Below are 22,354 nucleotides of genomic sequence, written 5' to 3' on the forward strand. Positions count from 1 at the left end.
TTTGGTAAAAAATTGAGCCCAAAGATGGTGGTCCACAACTGGTATTCTCTTTTTCATATTTTTCTTGGGGATCCTATACTTTAGAATGTCCATGTATACCCTTCTTTTTCATCCCATAAAATATATGTAACCTCCTTCCTCAAAGAAGATTTATGACTGTAAATAGGAGAGAGAGAGAGAGAGAGAGAGAGAGAGAGAGAGAGAGAGAGAGAGAGAGAGAAACTTGGAGTCCCTATTGCAGTGATTGAGACTGCCCCACTTCATTAATATATAGAGATCCACTCCTTATAGAATATGAAACTAGAAAAGTAACACAGAAATAGGAAACCTACTAACTCACTAACTATAACATTATTGGATCCTAATAGGACTACAACATCCTTAAAGGGAATCGTGGCTTGTGCTAAATAGTAGGCCACGATTCTCTTAAAGCTCGAATTTTCACACTCCCCCTCAACCTAGAGCATAGATATTAATCATGCCCAACTTGTTACAAATATAGTCCACTACCACTCCCTAAGCACTTAGTGAAAATGTTTGCAAGTTGTTCCCCTGTGCAAACATGGCTAGTAAAAACAATTCCTTGCTATGGCTTTTTTTGAACAAAGTGACAGTCCACCTCAATATGCTTCGTTCTCCCATGGAACATTGGATTTGACGCAATATGGATTATAGCTTGGTTATCACAGCACAAATGCATAGTAAAAGTGCACTCAAATCCAAGCTTCGTCTACAGTTGCTTCACCCATATCAACTCATAAGCAACATGAGCCATGGCACAATACTCAGACTTTGTGCTAGACCTAGCCACAGTAGCCTACTTTTTGCTCTTCTAAGAGACTAGATTCCCACCAACAAACATACAGTATCTAGTAGTTGCGCCTATCAACGAGAGATCCATCCCAATCAGCATCACAGAGACCTTCAATATGCTTATGTCTATGATCAGAGTACAAGACACCGTGTGACTTGGATCTCTCTTGAGATATCACATGTGATGTCCGCGGAGACGAAAGAAACTGACTCACAACATTGATAGGGAATGCAAGGTCAAGCCTAGTCATTGTCAAATAATTAAGCTCTCCCACTAATCTTCGATACTTTTTAGGATCATCTAGCATATCATTACTCTCAACTTTGAGCTTCATATTTGGATCCATAGGAGTATCCAAAGGTTTGGCTCTTAACACCCCAGTCTTTATCAGTAAATCCGGAACATATTTCTTCTGAGAGGGAAATGCCCTTCCTTGACTAAGCAACTTCTATACTCAAAAAGTACTCTAGATCCTTGGTCTGAAATTTCTGTTATAGATATAATTTTGGACTTTAGTTCCCTCCATTATCATCTCCAGTGATGACAATATCATCAACATAAACAAGGAATATCCTTTTTGTGCCAGATTTTCAATAGAATACTAAGTGATCACTATCACATCTTGACAACCCAAACTCACGAAATACATTAGTGAACTTGCCAAACTACTCCTGAGGAGACTGCTTCAAACCATAAAAAGACTTCTTAAGTTTGCATGCCAGACCATACTCCCTCTGAGCAACAGACCTTGGAGGTTGTTTGATATAAACCTTTCCATGCTAATTACCATGAAGGAAAGCATTCTTCACATCGATCTGATATAACAGCCATGAGAAGAAGCAACAAGAGATATCAAAATAGGAACAGAGGCCAGCTTGGCAACAGGAGAAAAAATTCATATAATCACCTCCATACACCTATGCATAGCCATGGGCAACCAACCGAGCCTTCAACTGAGTAAGAAAACCATCAGGGTTAACCTTGACCACATAAATCTAGCGACAACTAATAGTAGACTTTCCCTAAGTAATGGTACAAGATCCCACGTGTGATTTTCCTTCAAAGCAACAATTCTTCTTCCATAGTTGTCCTCCAGCCAGTACTAGATAATGCCTCTGCAACAGACTTAGGAACAGGATGATAAGACAAAATATAGACAATTATGAAATACAGGAGATAGACCAGAATAAGACACAAATTTGGAAATGGGATGTTAGGTACTTACGCTATGCAATAGGAAGATCGATATCAAAAAGAGAAATACCTAGATCAGGGACCGTAGGTGTAGATGACGAGGTAGGAACCGTAGAGATAGGGGTACTGATTCAACACGAGGATGACGAGAATTGACAAGCAGACCAACTGGTGGTGGTACTACTTCTGGGGAAGGTGGTTCCACCATTGGTGGAGGTGGTGGTGGGATCACTGCATCTGCAGTAACCTATGGAGAAGAACGTTTGATCTTTCCCATTTTAGAAATAACAACAAATTCATCTGGATAAAAGATAGACTCAAAGAAGGAAACATCAGCAGTAACAAAATATTTTTGAAGTGGAGGGTAATATCATCTGGAACCTTGTTAGGTACGTTAATAGCCTAAAAAGGGCACGAGGATCCAAATTTGACAACCCTGAATGATGATCACGAATAAAACAAACACAACCAAAAACATGAGAAGGAAGAATAAACAAAGGGTCAGAAGGAAACAACAAAGAATAAGGATAGCAACCTATAACATAGAAGAAGGCAATCGACTAATAAGATAACAAAAAGTTAAGACCACATCAGACCAGAAATACTTTTGATACCTTCATCTAAAAAAAAAGTGACCTAACAAACTCCATCAAATGTTTATTCTTCCTCTCAGCAACACCATTTTGTTGGGGCATTCTGAGCAGGAAGATTGATGAATCATACCGCAACCAGCCATGTATTGAGAAAATGACTAGTTCTTTGGCATTATCACTTTGTAAAGTTGTGATTGATAAATTAAATTGATTCTGAAATCTCAACAACTATGCAAAAAAAATTAAAAACAACTTAGAATGATGCTTCATTAAATAAATCCAGGTAATCCTGGAATAATCATCAACAAAAGTAACAAAGTACTAAGAACCCAACTTAAAGTAATGGGACAAGGACCCTATACATCCAAATGAACCAAAGCAAAAGGGTTTGTAGACCATTTATTGACTCTAAAGGAATAGCTCACACGGTGAAGCTTTCTAAACTGGCAGAACTCACAATCTAAACTAGAGATAGAATGAAAATGAGATCAAGCTTTTGTAAACTCTGAAGAGATGGATGACCTAAACGAAAATGGATATGATGAGGGCTTTGAATACTTGAGCATCTAATAGAAGAAGAACTTGTTAGAGCTTATGTAATAAGGGTACTTTAGGGTCAAGTGTGTTACATCTTGTCACTTATTGTATTTTCTATTTTTTTTTCCCTTTTGCCTTGCTAGTTAGGTATATGAAATTATTTATATCTTGTTAGTGAAGTAATATATGTGGTAGAGAATCTTTGCTCTACACAACATTCCACTATACTCTTCTTCCTCTTCTTCTTCTTCTCCAACCCTCCATTCACTTGTTCTCTTGTTTCTTCTTCAATCTTTACATTCTAAATTGGTATTAGCACATCCGGTGCTGGTTTGAGAGTCGTGCTACAATTTTCTCCCTTTCCTTTTTTATCTTTGGAACCTTAAGTTACAAAGGGGTTCGAAAGAAAGATCTACCATATGAAAGGATTGAAGAAATTAAGAGTTAGGCATGAAAGAAGATCATTGTGGCATCAAATTGAAAATTGTTTCTGAGGAAGTTTGTCATGAATTTTCCAACAAAAGCATTGGATCTGTCTTGGTTTTTCATCATGGTGACATGTTCGTGCTACCCCTGAATTATTTGAAGTGTTAGAATTCCTATAAGGTTGCCCCTTACCACCTCCATTGCCAGTACTATGTACCCCACCTCGATTATTATTCTGTGAAACAAGAGCAGAACTATCCACTGGTGCAAAATCATTAGACTTCTCTCGAGCTACTCACAAGACTCAAGATAAGGTATCTATAAGAGACGCCACTTTATCACCTCCAATAATTTGAGACTGAAGCTAACTGCAAGCTACTCTTGCTAGTTCTATATCTTCTACGACCACTAACAGGAATTAGAGAGTTCAACTCATACATCCTCTTGAAATCAGAAAAGTATTGAGTAAGAGGTCAACCCTTTTCAATCAACCCTTTAAAATTTCTGAGACAACTCATAGATGCGAGAAAAGTTGTCCTATTTAGAATATAGAACATTCTGATAGTCCTACAACTCCTTCACAGTGTCGATGTGAGTAACGCTATCAACTAGAAATTTATCCATCGAGTTCAACAGTTGTCCCAAAATACGTGCATTAACCGTATCCTATGTAGTGTCAGATGCAGGTTTCGTCTTTGTAAGATAATCTGTTGATCTTGCCTAGTCAAAACCAGTTGCACAATTTTTTTTTCCACTATTGAAAATTGGCAGCTCCTACAAGATTATCACCTCAGTGACAATATTCTTTGCGTCACTTTCAGCTATTAATGCAAAGAGAGCAACAGAGAATCACACAATGCCAAAAAAATCGTTCTAATCTCCTATCAGGGTTTTAGATCTCACGATTGATTGACCGTATATAACAGAAAAAAACCTAACAAGATTACAAACAAACTATCAAGAAAAACTTCCACCAAATCAACAACCAAAGAAGAATCAACTCAGCTTGAAAAACCCTAATCTGGTTTTAGCAATTCAACCCTAATAGATTTTGGCAGAGCGCCAAAACCCTGACAGCCACACTCGATTTCTTCAACTTGAGCAATTTAATCCTCAAAACATAAAACCCAACCAGAAATCACTCAAAACAGTACTCTGAGTTGATTCTTCAAGACATATGATTGATCAAACATCAATCAAACCTCCATCCACAAATCAGCAAACCAAGGGATGAAACCACCCCCTCTAAGAAGTGGAATCCTTAAGAAGAACCAGTAACAGCAAAGTAGAAGAAAATGGGACTGTTACTAGTAATCTAGTGATAGCAGGGATTGATGTGCTTGCTCAGAGATCAAGCTCTGTTACCATGTAAATGGAAGAGAAAGAGAGAAGGGGGAGAGAGAAAGACGATGGAGAAACTTGGATGTCCCAATCGTTGTGACTGAGACTGCCCTACTTCATTAATACATAGAGATCCAATCATTACATAATAATAGGAAACTAGAAAAGCAAGACAGAAATAGTAAACCTACTGACTTACTAGCCTTAACATTATTGGGTCCTAATAGGACTACAATACCTTTAAAGGGAGTCATGGCTTGCGCTAAACAGCAGGCCACGATTCTCCTAAAGTTTGACTTCTAGAAATGACAAAACGATCAACTAAACCAATCCTTTCCTTGCCTGGAAAGCAAGACACCACCAATTCTGCAGGCATTTGTTCTATAAATCAGCTTGATTTTGCAGTTATCTAAAATTAGAGCTGTCGTACACATTCTTAGTTCTCATGCTAATAGCCTAATATACAATCTGGGTCGGAGGCTGTTAACGTTAAAATCAATAATTTGAGGATTGACAAAGGAGCTATGAGATACCAAATTTAAAAAATAATGCATTTGGAGTTCCTGTCAACAGATCCCAAGCTTTGGGTCTAATTCCCAACCAGATTTGATGCAGCTTGATTCTTCAAGTCATAAATTCTTACATCATCATCTGGCTAAGGAACTGTAAGGTGTATGGAAAGATCCTCGCTGGACTAATAAATATTTCCTCTAGGATTTTTATGAGAATCTAATATTTAGATCCTTAAACGACTCCAAGTTTAGCTATGGTGCTATATGATTTCTACTGCAGATCCTCTTCTCTTCGATCTGTTTTCTATCTACTGTTAGGTATTGCCTCTGATACAGTAACAAACATAGTATTATTTTCTGCGTGACATATTTCCTGGTTAAAATGAGGTGTGCTAACGATTCCCAGTAAATATCTACTATTTAGATTGCAGATTGTTATATAGGAAATTAGAAAATAACAGCTTAAGAAGCTTTTCATTTCTTCTCCATAATCAAAATATATAAATATGATTTTTGTTTTATTGTCGGAGAAATTGTGTTATCATGGAAAAAAATAAATAAACAAATAAATGTACAGTTCAAAGAAGCTATCAGGAAGTAGAAAAAGGAAGAGATGGAAATGGAACCGAAAAAGGCTAGAAGGGTTTATATGTCTTGGCTTATATTCTGTTCACTACCAAATGAAGTACATAAATATGCATATAAACTCACAGTGCAAAAATGATTTATAAGACTATTTATAGCTACAATAGTTTCTATGGACTATTATCAAGTTGTGACATTCTTTGGCAAATAGTTACCTATGGACTATTATCAAGTTGTGACATTCTTTGGCATTCCTGTGTATTAGGTAACAATATTTAGTATCCAAAATGGTTCCAGATCCAGTAGAAATGCTTATCATGCCAGGTTGATTACAATGACATAGTTTCATATCTTCATTCGTAACTGGAAGCCATTTAGGACTGTGATAGCCCTTCCAATTCCCTTTCGTGCCAAGTTACCCACTTATCCATATATGATTTGTGGATGGGACTCGAATTTCATCATAATTCTCATATGGGATTGTAACCAATTTGTGGCATGGCATCGCAGAATAGAGGATAAATAACAGCTACTAAAAGTTTTGAAAGAAATCATTTGAACATTGATGGGCTATTCAATCCTGTAATATCATCGCCATAGAATTTCACTTTGTTTTATAATGTCCTGGACAGGCTAGGAGGTGGTGTGGCTCAGAAAGTGGTTGCAGCAGGTCTGAGGTGCATTGTCAGCAACCAGGACAAATGGTACTTGGACCACTTGGATACGACATGGCAGGAGTTTTATATGAATGAACCACTCAAAAATATCACAAACCCCATGCAGCAGAAATTAGTTATTGGTGGTGAGGTTTGCATGTGGGGTGAACACGTTGATGGGTCAGATCTTGAGCAAACCATATGGCCACGAGCTGCTGCAGCAGCAGGTAATTATCTTATTTCATTTCTCATTCAGTTTTGCTTTTAAAAGGAGTTCCACAACCAGAGCACCATAAATGGTTGTACATGTAAAATATCACATCACATGGTTATATGCTAGGGTTGGACTCATTTATTATTGGCCACAACATGAAAATGAACGAACAATTAACTTTGTTTTAGTATTGGTAATTCCTATTTGATTCTGTCCAAGATCAGAAAATATATGGTGATGCTCCGTAAGTAAATATATGGATGAGATGGTTACAATTGTCCAAATCTGCTAGTCTTTCCCTCTAGGCTGAGGATTGCTTCCTTCCCTTGTATCGGTTGTATGCTCCCATGCTTCCATGTCAATGGTAGCCCACAATGTCCTGCCGTGGAGGTTACAATGGAGTTCGGTTCCCTTTTTTCATCTACTGATTATTTTTCATGGAAACTAATATATATTCCAATCATCTTCCCTCTTTAGTGGTTCTCACAAGGAAAAAAACTAAATATCGAAAGGGTTGAGAAACTTCTGCTTCGTTACAACTCAAGCTCTCTTATCACGTGGAAGACATGGACATACAATGGTGTTTAAATATGATAGAGGACCCCAGACCAGTTGCAGAGAATAAATTTAAGGCCAAAGCAAGTAGAGGATGTTGTCTAAAAGTGAGTTTAAAATTTCATAAAACCAAATTCACTGTTAAGAAGTCTAGTCACATTTAGTAATTCTCACATCGAAATCGCTTTTAGGCACTTCTCCCACTTGTTTTGAGATGGAAATTGAGCAGTAGGATGTGTGTGGAATCACATGGATTCACCTATGTTTGCCATATGGAAAGTTGGTGGCAAGAGACCTAGTTCACCAAACCTAATGACATTTAACAAGACCCTATAAATAATTATTACTTTTTAGATCGGGAATTGGGTAAACTACTTCATAATTACTTATGATCTGTTGTGATCTTCCATAATATGAGTTGTAAGTGTTGAGTAAAATATTCTACATAATTAGTCTAGCCAAATTTTAAATCAAGTTTAACTTCATGAAATAAACTAAATCTTAAACCAAATTCAATTAGATGAAATATCGAATGAAAGAGAAGCCGACCCCATTAAGTAGGGATAAGGCTGAGTTTGTTGTTGTTGTGTACAATGAAAGAGAAAATGAAGAGCATCTAATTTATATTTTAAAATCTCTAATATCAGTCCAACCACATCTTTTGAATTGAAATAAAACAGTAGGTTTAGTTGCTATTGAAACTCTTTCATGCCCAAGGCCACCTGGTTTTATTATACTTTAGAACCCATCCTGGTAAGGGAGACCACATTCTTTGCATCTTGCATCCAACATTTTGAGATTTTCTAGTATCTTGGTTACTGCAGGTTACGGTATGTTGTTCTGGGCTTTACTAATTCAATATGCTCAGACTAGTCTCTTTTCTTTCCCTTTTCTAGAGAAATAAAATGATCAATCAAATTCTCCCAGCTGTCAGTTGGAAGGGGATTGAAACAATCTTTGTATCTGGTCAAGTTTATTTGCAGACAGAAATCCATCATGTGTATATGGAGTGGCTCCCTTTATTGTTCTCTGTTTACCTAATATTTTAATGGTTTCTGATGTCTGGGTGAAGAGCGGCTGTGGTCCCCCTATGACAATCTGGCTAAGGATCCAAGGCAGGTTACTGGAAGGCTGGCTCACTTCAGGTGTTTGCTGAATCAAAGGGAAATTGCTGCTGCCCCATTGGCTGGACCAGGCCGAGTTGCACCTGAAGAACCTCCTGCTACAAACAGTAGAAAGCTGAACAACATTGTTGGTTGGAACCTTGTGAGCCCTCTCTGAGACTTGAACGCTGCAGCTTGCACAGGATTCCTTCCCATTTATATATTAGATTTAGCAGATCAATTATGTTCGTCCAGTCAACAAAGAATGCTTTTGAAGAGTTTGGAAGATCTAATGTAATAGCAAAATATTTTCAAAATAACGAATGCTCCTGAAGGAATGCTGTAGTAGCAACATTATTGAAAATGAAGAATGTTACTAGTAAAAGTCAAAGGTTTTAATATAGTAACTTTAAATTAATCAGTGACCGCTCTTATCTGGCTTTATTATTACATCAGTTCAGTGTCCAAATCCCCTCTTATTTATTTATTTATTTATTTTTGGTGATATTATGTATGTTGTGGCAAGAAATCGTCCTAGGCTTTTCGTACGTTCTGCACAAAAGAACAAACACAAGAGAGTGAACATCGGATTGCTTCAGCTGGGGGACTCTCCGATGCCTAAATCAAATCTCTCTGCAAACAGTAATTTCGAGTAGAATGAAAAAGTCTCGTTCACTTTGAAAGAGGTTTGTATTATAGTGGCAATGTGGTAGTCATGGAGAGTCCCAAATTGGTAGGTCTCCTAGCCGAGGTAGGAGCCTGACATGATAAGTGATATACTTGGAAAGTGCATAAGTGACAACTGTTTTTGGTATAGGAACCTTCTAAATCTGTTGGATGAGGGGGGATTCTCCTTCCTTATAGCGACGGTTAGAGTCCTTGTGGCTATCTTTTCTGATTATGGTGGATTTTTCTCTTTGCTTGGAGCCTACGTATTTTATTAGGAATGGATTCCTATAGTCCACAAGTTCTTCATAGATGCTTCGAGTGCACTAGGGGCTCGATTGTTCGCCTATCAACCCATTTCTTACGTGCTTCCGGTGGTTGATCGATCTACCACGTATCAGCCTATTGATATAGATGTAGTTTGGTAGCTTGGTTGCTGACCTCGGCAGCTCGGATGTGGCTTAACCACTCAGTTACCAACCCATAAATGTGGACATAGGTTGATCACCCTGAAGCCAACCTACAGATGTGGACATAATTCGACTGTCCTTCACCCGACCTATAGTAATGGGCATAATATGGGAATGTAGCTCGGTCACTCAGTTGTCGATCCACAGGTGTAGGTGTAACTTTGTTGTTAGATAGCTGAATCCATCTCGGTCGGTTTCTTTGGTCCCGAGAATGGCTTGTCTTGGACCCGCTCAGACTAGCCAAGTCCACTTGTCATGCTAGTATCGGTGAGTATTTTTTTCTATAACAGATGCCCCCCACTCCTACCGAGCCATTTACTATTGGTAGGGGGAAGTAGACCACATCTGAATTGGCTCCCAGACAAACCTAGTCAAGTATCTAGCCAGTAAACATAATCCTAACCCAACATGGTTGTCTAAATGACCAGCGGTGCTTGCCATGCCTCTGGAGATGATCACTTGTTGGGTGGTGGTATTCTTCTCGCCTAGGCTACCGATCAGACGTTATTGCGAGGAGATATCAACCGCCATAAAGCCATGACCCAACCACCTTTTTGGGTTTCGAACTCTTAGCCTTTTTCCATTAATGCTTAGCGGATTTCCGAGGCTAGCTACTTAAGTGACAGCAGCCTTTTGCTGAATGAAAGATGCGTTATTGACATGTTGGTGAATGGGGTGATGCCATATCAGCAATCAAGCCATTGGTTGAGTGTTGAGGAGCCGAACCATCACACTTACCTAGTCCGAATCTCACGGTTCTCCATAAGGGGTGTCAAATCATAGGCTAGTATTTAAAGCTCCCCAATCCATTAAGGGTTTATACTTCCTTTAATGTAGTGCTTCTTATCCATCTTCCTCTTCGATTGTTGAGAGTGTTCTTGCCAGCTTTTTTTGTTCTCTGCATGTGTTCTCAGGGCTTTGCCACCAACGATTCTTAACTTGTTTCCTTTTTGTTCGTGACTGTTTCCAGCATTGCGCTCCTCTTTTTATTTTTCTAGACTTCACTTGACTTCCAGTAAGACCTTTCCTTTCTTGTCTTAGTTTTTGGTTTCTTCTCTGTTTTTTATAGCGCTGCTACTTCTTCCACTGCCATTAATGGCTTCTTCCAGTAGAGACTTGGCAACGGAAATCAAGGCGATCACAACTGCCAATAAGCTACTTTTGCCTCTCCCCTTACTTCTTCAGCAGAAAACACCCTAGGGGCGAAACAGAGTCCATTTATACTGCCATCCATGTCATGGCTCTGTCTGCAATAGCGGAGCTGAGTCTAGCATTTCCTGGAGCCTTCAGAGGGATTGGTTCTGCCTTTACCAGTCCCGTGGGGCTAGGCTATGAGGCAAAAAATTTTCATAAACATATAAGCGAAAGGGAGCATGGTCAAGGTTAGGAAGACCTACCACATCCCTAATTAGATCAACCTATGTCACACCCTGCCTCCACTAGGCTAAGGTATGCGGCAATAGATACACATATCTAGTCAACCTAATTTGTAAGACCATAGGTGCCATAACTTAATCCATAAATGTCACAAAAAATCACAACTAAAATCAAAGTACTCATATAAAATCATCATACATTTACCATACTATTGGTGATTCACTAAATGATAAATAATAAATATACAAGACTCATTTGACTACAACCACATGTTATAATTGTTGTTTTATGGTTGTCCTTGTTGGCAACCCAGCCATGTGGCGGCGATGACATGGCCAGTTTGGGTGACATGGATGGAAATGATGACATGGTAATTTCCAGTGTCACCGATGAGATAACAGATCCGTTTGGAATGCATGGAGTGGTTTGATACATCCTTAGTATGTGGTGCGAATTTCTGGGTCAAAACTAGCAAAATTAGCCTATTTACACTCGGAGGGATTTTTGGCAGTGAAAATGACATTTTTGGAAGATCATTTCTTCATGAAAAAGATACTATAATTTATCTAGTCCACTGCATCTAATTTTGTCGCATTTCAATATTGTATAAAGAAGTTATGACATTTGTGGCATTTGAGGGCAGTTTCGGCATTGAAGATGAATTTTTTAGAGGAAGTGTGCTTATGTAATGATACGAAAAAAATCCGATCTTTCCAACGGTTCTGATTTCATCACATTCTAATTTCGTATGAGAAAGATGCATCATTAAAAAGGTGTAGGGGAATTTCGGTCTTTTATATGGCTAAGTCAGATGATCGGGTCTTCTGGAAAGTCGTAGAGCATCCACTCATGCTTGTTTCATCTCGATCGGATATCGTATGAAATAGTTATAAGTGTTTCCGTGAAATCGGTTCAAAAATCCAAACCGAAAATTCATCAATTGCTCTCGGTGTTGGGTGGATTTTTTGGAATTTAGTTTTAAATTTTGAAGGGCTTTTGTGTAATTTTAATATTTTGAAGGTCTGAGTTGCAAGGGGTCTTTAAGCACTGAAATATATGAAGACAGGGTCTTATGTGTATATAAGAGAATCAGAGGGATCCTTAATAAACGGTTTAGATTGAGCCACGTCGGTCAGATTAAAATATGACGTTTCGTACAAGAGCTTGCGTTGAAGACGCTTACCTGAGGCTTCTCATTGGTGGAGTGTATTAGATATGATGGGCTGGCGCTACACCATATTGCATTGACTATTGTGTATCGCATGTGCATCATCACCAAAGCTTAGATTGCAATCCCTTAGGTCTAGATCAACTAAATATTATAGATCCAGATCTAATGGTCTCTAAATGATTCTCTTTTATGGGTTAAGCAGACAACCTTCTAGAATATGCGTTGATGTGGCCAGTCCGTGGTCGACAAAAACTCTGACGATGTTAATGCCTACGTCATGATGACATCATCGAGATTTAAAACCTATGGTTTAGATCTATTGTTCATTGGTTTAATCAGACGGCTCAATTTAAGAGATACCTTTTGATGAGATCTACGGCCAGATCTGAGCCTTTGTTGTGCGCGCCACCGGTGTAGCCTACGCTACTCCTACGAAGATTCTATTTCAGGCTATCTCATTGCTCCAACTTCAAATGGTCATATCTCCCTCATTTTAACTCAGATTTGAGTGAACCAAGTTGCTACTTCTTTGTTTTTTAAGGCCCTACACTATGGGAGTAGAAAAATGAGTTTTGAGTGAAGGAAGGCTATGGTTTTGGAAAGAGAAGCTTCCCCCTCTTTGTTGGTCCTTGAATGAACATGAATACTTGATGATAAATGTTCTTAGGCCATTAAAGGAGGTAAAAGAGATGGTTGAGATGTGTTAATGATACATTAACTCAAAGCTAAGGTGAAAGAGAAGAAAGCAAGGATGTGTTTGCTTTGAAAAGCAAGAAGCCAAGGAGAGAGAAGGTGTGAGCACCAAACTTGTTAGTACAAGTTTCCAGTCATCTCAGGCAATCGGTTGTGAGATTCTCTAACATTTGATTTACATTATATGCATGTATGTATGTTAGGATTAGTTGTGGATGAATATATATATGTTAGGTTAGTTGTGGATGAACTGTAAGCATGCTAGCTAGTTGTGGATGTATATGCTAGGTAGAGCTCGACTGTAGGACATTGATATAAGCCCAAATTTATTGTATTCTTTATTGAGTGCTTAGTGGGTGCTAAACACCGGGAGTGGGTGTTCCCGTGTAGTGGGTGCTACACATTGTACTGGCATTACGAGTGCCATCTCAGTTTTGACTTAAGAAAATTGGGTGTGGGTGCAGTCAAAAGTAGTGTATTGAATAGGTACGAAGCCTTTACAGGCACTACTCCGGGGATTTAGGCAAATTGTCGAACCTCGTAAAAATCTTGTGTTGTGGGTGCTTGTTGTTTGCATTTTATATTGAAGTGAGTGGAATGTGGAATGGGTGTGCACACTTGGAAGTGCCTATGAGAGGCTGAGTGTGCATACGACTGTGTGCAAACAGGGATAGGTATATCAGGTTTTTCTTGGCCAGACATCAGACAGGTTTTTGGGGATCGGAATTGGACTCACTGATTCACCCCCCTCTCAATGACTATCGGGTTACAACAATTGGTATCAGAGTGTGTGATGGCTAAGGTAATGGATTGTGACTCAGCCAAGGATATCTAGGGAAGACAAAAGAGCTTTTGTGAAGGAGATGAAAAGATAAGGAAAGCAAAGCTTCAGACCTTCAGAGGCCAGTTTGAAAGTCTACTAATGCAAGAGGGAGAGAATATTGACACCTATATGATCAGGGTAAATGAAGTGGTCAACTTTATTAGGGGTCTGGGAGCCAATCTAGAGGATTCAGTTGTTTGTCAGAAAATTCTGAGATCTTTGTTGCCCAAGTATGACTCCAAGGTGTTAGCTATTGAAGAGGCAAAGGACCTAGACACTATCACTCTTGATCAAGTGCATGGCACTTTCACAGCTTTTGAAATGAGTTGGAAAAAGGGCAAGTCCACTAACAAACAAGCTGCTTTCAAGGCAATGAAAAACTTAAAAGTCAAGGAGAAGAAGAAGTAGTCTGTGGAGGATACTGATGAGGTTACAGCTCATTTCACCAGAAAGTTGAAAAAGGAAACAAGAAAATACAAGGACAAGTTGCCTTTCAAATGCTTCAATTGTGGAAGGGTTGGACATTTTGCAACCAAGTGTCCTAACCAAAGAAAAATAGAAAGTGATGAAGATGAAAGTGAAAAGAAAAGTCATTTCAAGGGAAAGAAGAAGTTCTTCTCAAACAGATACAAGAAAGGCAAGGACAAGAAGAAAAGTTTGGTTTCTAAGAAATGCAGTGACACATCTAATGAAGAGTCTGAAGAATCATTTAATGATAAAGATGATGAGGCTATGTTCGTAGTCTCAATAGATGTGGAAGAAAACAAAGAAGATTCTTCTAGCAAGGAAGATTCTACAAAAGAAGAAGAGGAAGATGAAAAATCACATCTAGAGGCTGAACTCACAGTTGCCCTTAGAGAGCTTAAAAGAGAAAGGAATAAAGTGAAAAAGGTCACTTAAGACCTCAAGGGGCAAGAACAATTAGTTCTTGGGTTGAGAGATCAAGCCAATAAGTTAAGGAAGACCTTAGATAATCTTGAGTATCAACTCTCACAAAAGACCATTGACTGCAACACTGTTGAGTTAGAGAAAGTGGCTTTGAAAGCACAACTAGAGGAGCAATATGAGATTCTTACACAATTTGATGGTTATGTGATGAGCACATTTATGTGTGAAATCTAGGGTAGTAAAACATGCATTTTACATATTTAGAATGGAGCTACCTTGGGTTTTACTCTCTTTTTGTAGGTTTTATATTTTCAAGGCCTTAAGGACTATCGGGCTATATATCTTCAATTTTACACCTAAAGAGGTCCTATTTCTTTCCATGGTTGCGAAGAGGACGAAATTCTGAGCAAGATGGATGTGTTCAATTAAAAGTACACATTCGGTTGGTCACCCGTACAAATGATTATTCTTTTCGGGTCAGAAAAAGAATAATGGATCAGAACTGAACCGAGATGCAGAACCAACCCGTTTACAATTGTCCCAGAGGTACAAGGAATATTCCAAATATCAACAAGGATCGATGGACCACATCCTTAAGTGATTAAAGATTTGTTTTTGGTAACAACAACTACCTAGCGTAGTTGGTGAGCTATGGTGTACAAAATTCTCTTGCTCACCAAGAGGTCTCAAGTTCGAATCTTATGGTTGTTTTTTTTTTAGAAGATTTTGTTGAAGATTTCCTGCTTTTCACTCACTTAAAGCACTAAGGGCATGGAGGGGATTTCCACATCAAATTAGAAGCAAGGAAAATCGTGGAAGCAAGAAGAAAAAAATAAAAAAAGGAAAGGAAAATCGTGGAAGCAAGAAGAGAAGAAAAAAAAAAGGAAAGAAAAAAAAGGGAGAACCAAAGATTGTCCAAATCTTCTCTCTCCTCCACATCATCATCCACCAAAAGATTGTCCAAATCACATAAAGCAAGAAGGAAGAAAATCGTCCCTAGGAGAGAGAAAAAGAAGAAAAAAAAATTAGAAAAAAAAGGAAAGAAAATAAGAAAAAAATTATAGGAAATTTATTTCTCTCTTCTCTCTCCTCCACCTTAGCACTTTTGGTCTCAAAAGATCTCACAATCAATTGTGGGTTTCTCTCTTTTACGAAAGAGAAATTTGTTACCCTACCTCCCCATTTCCTATAAATACAACTCATGTAAGAGGAGGAGAGACAATTCATTATTCTTCTAGTTTTTTTTTAGTTGCTCTCTCTCTCCCTCTCTCACTCTTTGGTTTTAGTTCTTCTCTATTTTTGCTTTAATCACTTTTGTAATAGTTTTTTTTTTTTATGTCAATTAATGCAAGCACTTTTTTATTTTTATTCAGTTCTTTTTATGTTTATGATTTATGCAATTGAGTTGTAATTTTTTAAGTTATAGTTCTAGGCTTAGATCTAGGTGACTTGATCACGAGCCGTGGAGCAATTTTTTTTTTCAAGTTCAAGCATTGATTCAAGTAAGTAGGATCCTTCAGTAGTCTTCTCTCCCCCCTCTCATTCCTTCTTCTGACTACCATTTCTTTCTTAATTTAGGATTTTTATTTTCAGTCATTACATTATTGCTATCCCTTTCCCCCAAGGTTCATGGCTAGTGTATGTGTTGGCTTTGCCCCTCCTAGCCATAGAACCATCAATTTATTACTTTTATTTTAATTATCTCCCTTTCCCTAAAGCCAAGTAGAGAAACCCTTGTAAGAGTGATTCTCTGGTCAAGTAGGGAAGCTCATATTATGATGCATCCCTCGGGCTAAGTAGAGAAACCTACTTGTGAGTCTCTCTCTAGCTTTATCCCCTTTCTTTTACTTTATTTTTATTTCAGCTTTTATTTTTTCCTTTATTATTATTTTTTTTTAATTGCGTGGGTTGTTTATTTTCAGTTATTTATTTATTTAATTTTAATTGCGTGGCTTGAATCTTTAAATTCTTAGATGACAAATGGTTAGGACGTTATTTTAGATACATATATTGAGGACGGTAATTAGAATTAGATCACAACCATTAATCAGTTCACTTTCGCATTATTAAAAGAAATAAAAAATAAAGTGGTTGTTCTCCCTGTGTTCGACCCGTAGCTACACTGATCCGTACGCTTGCGGTTACATTTTAAATCTCAAACAAGTCTTTGGCGTCGTTGCCGGGGAGACAGTTCCATGTTATTTTTCACTTTCTTTTGGTAAATCGGAGTGCTTTGTTTGCTTTGTTTTATATTTTTTCTTTTTTTTTTATTGAATTCCTGAGAAGAACAACTTGCAATAATAGTTGTATCAGTGGAGGTCGTCATGCCTCACAGTATGATAAAGACAGGTTTCGCCCTGTAGCAGTACCTCAGGAATTGACTTGAGCAACCCCGGATCCCTGCCGGTTAGCTCCAAAAAATCAAAAAATAAAAAAAATCATCAAAAAGTTTTGCTATCCATTCTTTTGTGCTTGTCTTACTTTAGTTGTGGGAAGTTTTTCTGTTGCATGAGTGTTAAGTGGGTACGTAATACTAAGAATCGGTTAGAAAGAAGAGATCCAACAAGTAGTGACCCTATACGTTTGCTCTCTTTAAAACCCTTCAATATGGGAGACCAACAGCAAAACCCTTCACCTAAATCTCTGAAAGATAGGTTCTACCCTGCTAGAACAGCCCAACCTTCTGGCATAGTTCTACCACAAGCCCAGGGCAATAATTTTGAACTCAAATCTCAATACATCACTATGTTGCCCCACTTCCATGGGTTGACCTCTGAGGATGCATACCTATTTCTAAGGGAATTTGAAGAGGTATGTGTTCTAATTAAGATCCAACAGCTTTTTGATGATGCTGTTAAGTTTAGGTTTATCACTTTTACATTGAAAGACCAAGCTAAGAAGTGGTTGTATGGGTTACCCACAAATTCCATAACCTCATGGGAACAATTCACATTTGTCTTCCTTAAGAAGATTTTTCCCAACTCACAAGACCAATAAGCTTAGAAGTGATATCCTTCAGTTTAGGCAAAAGCCTAGTGAGTCATTTTCCAAACTTATAGAGAGATTCAAGGATCTACTCCAAGAATGCCCTCACCATGGCCTAGACCTATGGCATTTATGTCAAATAATTTATGAGGGTATTGATTACCCAACTAAACAAATGATAGAGTCTATGTGCCCTGAGGGATTCACATCCTTTATAGATGAAGGAAAGGCAGAGGAATTCTTACTTAACTTAGCTGAAAAAACCCGTGAGTGGGAATCAACCCAAGAGAGTGAAAGAACTATAGGAGGAAAAGGATATTTTTTGGATGGGATAGTAGCCAAGGAAGCCCATTTGGATAGCCTAATCAAGGGGATTGAGGCTATTGTTCCTAGAGAACCATCATCAGTCAATTTGGTTAAGATTTGTGCTTGGTGCCAGTCCCCTGGGCATGTCATAGAAGAATGCCCTAACACTTCTGGGGGCACTTCTAATGATAGTGTTAATGCCTTATACCAGAATAATCCATATAGTAACACATACAATCCAGGATGGAGAAATCACCCAAATTTCTCTTGGAATCAGGGCAACCAAGTAGGACCTTCCAATTTCTATAATCAAGGTCAACCTAGACCCCAAAGGCCTCCCTTTGCACAACAATCTTTTTCCCAAAATACTTTTCCTAGGTCAAATGTAGGACCTCAGGCGAGTTTTCCTAGGGCCCCTCTTCTATCATCTTATCAGCAACTCCCTGGGATTACCAACACTAGAGAGGCAAGTAGAATTAGTGACTTGGAAAAAAATATGGCCCTCCTCATGACAAGCCATCAAAATCTTACGAGAGAACTTACCCAAGTTGTCTCAATTATGCGTGAGAGGGAGAAGGGAACTTTACCCAGTCAACCAGAGCCTAACCCTAGGCATCATCAACCTGTTAGTTCACAAGGACCAACTAATGCACCACTGAATATAGTACAAGGTCAGACTCAACAAGGGCCCTCTAACCAATGTAATGTTGTTTATGCCCTTAGGAGTGGTAGAGAGTACCTACAGAGCGTTCCTAAATCTTCCCCATCTATTACTCCTGTTAACTCTTCTTCAGTTGAGGACACAAATGTGCCTCTTGTTCCAGGTTCGTTTGTTCCAGGTTCGTCTGATGAACCTAAAGATTTTTCTGAAACTAAAGATGATTTGGTTGAGGAAACCAAAAATGATTCTTCTGAACAGGGGCAAATCCCTAACAGTCCTTATGTTCATCCTGTCCCATTTCTTAATCGCTTGGTAAACAAAATGAAGACTGCTTCTATGGACAAAATTTTAGAAGTTTTCAAAAAGGTAGAAGTAAACATCCCTCTTTTGGATGCCATATCCCAGATCCCCGCCTATGGAAAGGTACTGAAATATTTGTGTACTCACAAACGTATCACTAGTGTGCCCAAAAAGGCGTTCTTGGCAGGTAACATTAGTTCCATAATTACTCAGCCTATAGCAGCCAAGTATAAGGATCCAGGGAGCCCTACCATATCTTGTGTCATAGGCACCACCTATATTGAGCATGCCTTACTTGACCTTGGCGCAAGTGTGAATCTTTTACCTTACCATGTGTACAAGCAACTAGGATTGGGAGAATTGAAAGCCACTGGAACTACTCTTCAGTTGGCAGATAGGTCTATTAAAATTCCTAAAGGGATGGTTGAGGATGTCTTACTAAAGGTGGGGGAATTTATTTTCCCTGTTGATTTCATTGTGTTAGATACTAAGCCCTTCTCAACCAAGGATGAGATCCCAATAATTCTAGGAAGACCATTCTTGGCTACCAGTAATGCATTAATCAATTGTCGAAATGGTTTCCTAAGATTATCTTTTGGTAACCAAACTGTTGAGTTTAACATGTTTAGGATTGGCAAGCAACCACATATGGAAGAAGAGATCAATATGCTTGAGGATTTTTTGGATTTTTCTGATGATTTAGTTACCAACTTTGATATTGATTTTGATTTAGAATTCCAAGAGTGTATGGATGAGTTGGATGATGATAGTGCAAATTTCTTTTCTGAAGTCTTGAGTCTTCACACACTTGTGGAGCCCTTAGGACCCCTTTCCAATTCCATTCCCAAACCTTCCATAGTTGAGCCCCCTAAGCTAGATCTTAAGGAGTTGCCATCTAATTTGAGATATGCTTTCCTAGGGCCTGACCAGACTCTTCCTGTAATAATTTCTTCAAATTTGACTTCTAGCCAGGAAGAGGAGTTACTTAAAGTGTTAAAAGATAATAAGGAAGCCCTAGGTTGGACCATGGCTGATATCAAAGGTATAAGCCCTTCCATTGTGCAACATCATATACATCTTATGGAGGATTCCAAACCATCCACGGAACCCCAAAGAAGAGCTAACCCAGTGATGATGGAAGCTATTAAGAAAGAGATCCTAAAGTGCTTGGATCATGGAATAATTTATCCTATTTCTGACAGCCAATGGGTAAGCCCAGTTCATGTAGTGCCTAAGAAGTCTGGTGTGACTGTAGTTCCTAATGCCAATAATGAGTTGATCCCTACCCGTGTCCAAACAGGATGGCGTATGTGCATTGATTACAGGAAGTTAAATGCGGCAACCTGGAAGGACCACTTCCCATTGCCATTCATTGACCAGATGTTAGAGAGGTTAGCTGGACATGAATACTATTGCTTTCTTGATGGATATTCCGGCTATAACCAAATCCCAATTGCTTTAGAGGACCAACATAAGACCACTTTTACATGCCCATATGGAACATTTGCTTACAGGCGTATGCCCTTTGGGCTTTGCAATGCCCCTGCTACGTTCCAACGATGCATGATGACCATTTTTTCTGACATGGTCGAAAAATTTTTAGAAGTATTTATGGATGACTTTTCAATTCATGGGAATTCCTATTCTGAATGTCTTCATCATCTTTCCCTAGTTTTGAAAAGGTGCATATCTAAGAATTTGGTTTTGAATTGGGAGAAATGTCATTTTATGGTTAAATCTGGTATTGTTTTAGGCCATGTAATATCCAAGGAGGGAATTAAGGTAGATAGAGCCAAAGTGGATTTAATTGATAATTTACCACCTCCTCAATCTGTTAAGGATGTTCGGTCTTTTCTAGGGCATGCAGGCTTCTACAGAAGGTTTATTAAGAACTTTAGTCAGTTAGCCCGACCTCTCACCCCATTACTTGTCAAAGATCAGACTTTCGAGTTTTCCAAAGAATGCCTAGAATCCTTCAAGCAACTTAAGAAGGAGTTGACCAATGCACCCATTGTTCAACCACCTATTTGGACTGAACCTTTTGAACTGATGTGTGATGCTTCAGATTTTTCCATAGGAGCAATTTTAGGTCAAAGGATTAATTAGTTACCCACTGTCATTTACTATGCTAGTAGGACCTTAAATGATGCACAACTCAATTATACAACCACTGAAAAAGAATTTTTAGCTGTTGTGTTTGCATTAGAAAAGTTTCGGTCTTACTTAGTTGGCTCACATGTGGTGGTGTATACTGATCATTCTGCCCTCAGATACCTAGTTCAGAAGAAGGATGCCAAAGCCCGTCTCATTAGGTGGGTTTTACTTTTGCAAGAGTTTGATTTAGAAATTAGGGATAAGAAAGGAGTTGAAAACCTAGTTGCAGACCATTTATCCCGGCTTCCCAATTCCTTGACTGTTGATTCTCCAGTCAACGAGAACTTTCCAAATGAACAATTATTTGCAATGTCTAGTGAACCATGGTTTGCTGACATTGTCAACTTCTTAGTTTCAAGTGTGACTCCGGATCACTTGTCCACTCAAGATAAGTATAGGTTTCATTCCCAAGTTAAAAACTTTTTCTGGGATGATCCTTATTTGTTTAAGATATGTCCGGATCAGATTATCCGACGATGTGTTCCTGATCATGAGCAACATTCTATTCTCTCTTTTTGTCATGATCATGCATGTGGTGGACACTTTGGACCTAAGAAGACTGCCGCAAAGGTTCTCCAATGCGGATTTTATTGGCCCACTCTTTTTAGAGATGCTTTTGATTTTTGCAAGGCTTGCCCTGCCTGCCAGTCTTTTGGCCGTATCAATAAAAGGAACATGATGCCCCTCAACCCTATTTTGGTAGTTGAGATCTTTGATGTATGGGGCATCGATTTTATGGGACCATTCCCTAATTCCTTTGGGAATTTGTACATACTTTTGGCCGTTGATTATGTTTCTAAATGGATAGAGGCCATACCTTGTAAAACTAATGACCACAAAGTGGTGGTCCAGTTTCTCAAAGAGAACATTTTTTCCCGCTTTGGTGCACCACGTGCAATAATTAGTGATAGGGGTACTCATTTTTGTAATCGGCCTTTTGAGGCCTTAATGAAAAAGTATGGGATCACCCATAAGTTATCTACCCCTTATCACCCTCAAACTAGTGGCCAAGTGGAGGTGTCTAATAGGCAGATCAAACAAATCTTGGAGAAAACTGTTAATCCCAACCGTAAGGATTGGTCCCTTAGGCTCATTGATGCCTTGTGGGCCCATCGGACTGCATTCAAGACCGACCTTGGTCAGTCTCCCTACCGTTTGGTGTATGGAAAAGCTTGTCACTTACCAGTTGAGTTGGAGCATAAGGCCTTTTGGGCCATTAAGAAGCTTAACTTTGATTTGTCTGATGCGGGAATTCATCGTAGGCTCCAACTATCTGAGTTGGAGGAACTTAGGAATGAAGCATATGAAAGTTCTAGAATTTACAAGGAAA

At 38.7% G+C, this 22,354-nt stretch overlaps 1 protein-coding gene and 1 non-coding gene across 2 annotated transcripts; one reads left to right on the forward strand and one right to left on the reverse strand.

The window, feature by feature from the left end:
- The first annotated feature begins 16 nt into the window (after positions 1 to 16).
- On the forward strand, positions 17 to 8,915 carry LOC122088055 (beta-hexosaminidase 3-like). The gene is made up of 3 exons (XM_042657191.1): positions 17 to 41; positions 6,635 to 6,885; positions 8,500 to 8,915. The coding sequence occupies exons 1-3, from the start codon at positions 25 to 27 to the stop codon at positions 8,706 to 8,708; spliced, it is 477 nt and encodes a 158-aa protein (XP_042513125.1). The 5' UTR covers positions 17 to 24; the 3' UTR covers positions 8,709 to 8,915.
- Positions 8,916 to 17,613: 8,698 nt separating this feature from the next.
- On the reverse strand, positions 17,614 to 17,720 carry LOC122090249. Its single transcript, XR_006143489.1, has one exon. It is a non-coding gene; the product is annotated as a small nucleolar RNA R71 (small nucleolar RNA).
- Between the last annotated feature and the right edge of the window lie 4,634 nt (positions 17,721 to 22,354).

Source organism: Macadamia integrifolia, chromosome 9 (assembly GCF_013358625.1).
Source record: "Macadamia integrifolia cultivar HAES 741 chromosome 9, SCU_Mint_v3, whole genome shotgun sequence".
NCBI classification, from domain to species: Eukaryota; Viridiplantae; Streptophyta; class Magnoliopsida; order Proteales; family Proteaceae; genus Macadamia; species Macadamia integrifolia.